This window comes from Crocodylus porosus, unplaced genomic scaffold (genome assembly GCF_001723895.1).
Source record: "Crocodylus porosus isolate Cpor-Errol unplaced genomic scaffold, CroPor_comp1, whole genome shotgun sequence".
NCBI lineage: Eukaryota > Metazoa > Chordata > Crocodylia > Crocodylidae > Crocodylus > Crocodylus porosus.
In genome coordinates this window covers 16,413,360-16,414,800 of record NW_017728932.1, presented here as the reverse complement: position 1 = coordinate 16,414,800, position 1,441 = coordinate 16,413,360, and the positions used below count along the sequence as shown (strand labels likewise).

Sequence of the window (1,441 nt, the reverse complement as noted above, 5' to 3'; positions counted from 1 at the left end):
CAGGGGGAAAGCAGGCTCTGTTCCTGGAAACGGACACAGCCGGCCAATTCATTTGGAGGATACTGACCACTGAGCCTGGCCCTGCTCCAAGAGGCTCCAGCAGTTGCGCCGGAAGGCAGCCTGCCAGCGCTATGGGCTGGCCGATTGTCAGCTGTGTAGGAAACGCAGCAGGCAACATCCAGCTTGCTCTGGTGGACAAGCGCAAGGCAGAGAGGCGAGGCTGGTGGCCCCACTGCAGCTGGGCTGCACTCCTCCGGACACCGCTGTTACCGCAGGTAGTAATCGATCACCGCAGAGAAAGCGGCAAAGCCACCACAGCCAAGGGCCCCTGCTTTCAAACCAGCTGCAATGCAAGAAGAGACCCCTTTCAGTGAAGCTCCCTGCATTTTGCTTTCACATGCATCCCATGTCGTACGCATGACCACAGAGGCCGAACTCGCATGAGGTACCGACTCGGCCAGATGTCGTGGTTTCTCTGCTCCAGAAGGGCTCCAAACGTGTTTTGCCAGGTCCAGAGAAAGGAGCATTTGACTGGTCTCAGGTGCCTTCATGGGGCTGAACACCACAATGGAGGCGGATAAAAGGACTAGCTTGTCCCAGGCAGACACAGATAACGAGCATAATTAGGGGAGAATGCTTGTGGGCCAAGTGCTTTCCGCACCTATTTGTGGGTGGGTCCCTTTTAAAGAGGGGAGAAAACACCAGCTTTTCTAAAAGTGCCATAACAGCAGGATGTCCCCACAGGTGTTTCAAGCGAGCCGAGGGGACCTTTCGCCCTCTCTCCCTGCCTACACGTGTCCTTGGCACAGCGGAGGAAAGCAAGGGCCAGAGCAACCCCTTGAACTCGTGAAGGGAAGTGGTTCACGCGCTGCTGGGGCAGCGTCCCCATCCCCCCAAGAAGAGACCCCGCAGGGGATCGGGGACGAGAGAAGCTCCCGGCGCCGACCAAGACCCGACCCACCTCGAAAGCCGATCGCTCCTCCCGTGATGCAGCCGCTGGCGACGCTGTTCTTCCAGTCGGACTTGCCGCGGTACTGCGGAGCGAGAGACGCGCGGGGGTCACGGGCGGGGACGGCAGCATCGTCGGCGTCAGATCGGCCCGGGAGCCGCTCGTGATCTCACGGGGTGCGGGCGGGGGGGCGCGGCACTCACCGACTCCACCAGGCACTCGGTGCAGGAGAACATGGCGCCCACGATGGCGAAGTTCTTGGCGTAGGAGACGCCGCGCTGCCCCATGTCCCGCAGCACCTCCCGCGCCGTAGGCGTGCGCAGCGGGTCCTTGGGGTCGAAGCCCACGTTGGTGTCGATGCCGGCCGTGAACACGCCGAACGCGCCGCCCAGCACCAGCCCTGCCGGAGCACGCGGGGGTCAGCCACGGCGGCTGCTGTACCCCGCCCCAGGGCAGCACCCCCCTCTTGGGGTACCCCCACCCCACGGGCAC

At 62.8% G+C, this 1,441-nt stretch overlaps 1 protein-coding gene across 1 annotated transcript in view; it reads right to left on the bottom strand.

Moving 5' to 3' along the window:
* Positions 1-6: 6 nt before the first annotated feature.
* The window catches only part of TIMM22 (translocase of inner mitochondrial membrane 22), a 3,022-nt gene continuing 1,587 nt past the window's right edge, over positions 7-1,441 (bottom strand). Inside the window, exons 2-4 of the mRNA XM_019545320.1 lie at positions 1,153-1,362; positions 962-1,034; positions 7-343 (exon numbers count right to left, since the gene is read on the bottom strand). Coding sequence (XP_019400865.1) covers positions 267-343; positions 962-1,034; positions 1,153-1,362 — 360 coding nt within the window. The 3' untranslated portion in view covers positions 7-266. The remainder of the gene's footprint in view (positions 344-961; positions 1,035-1,152; positions 1,363-1,441) is intronic.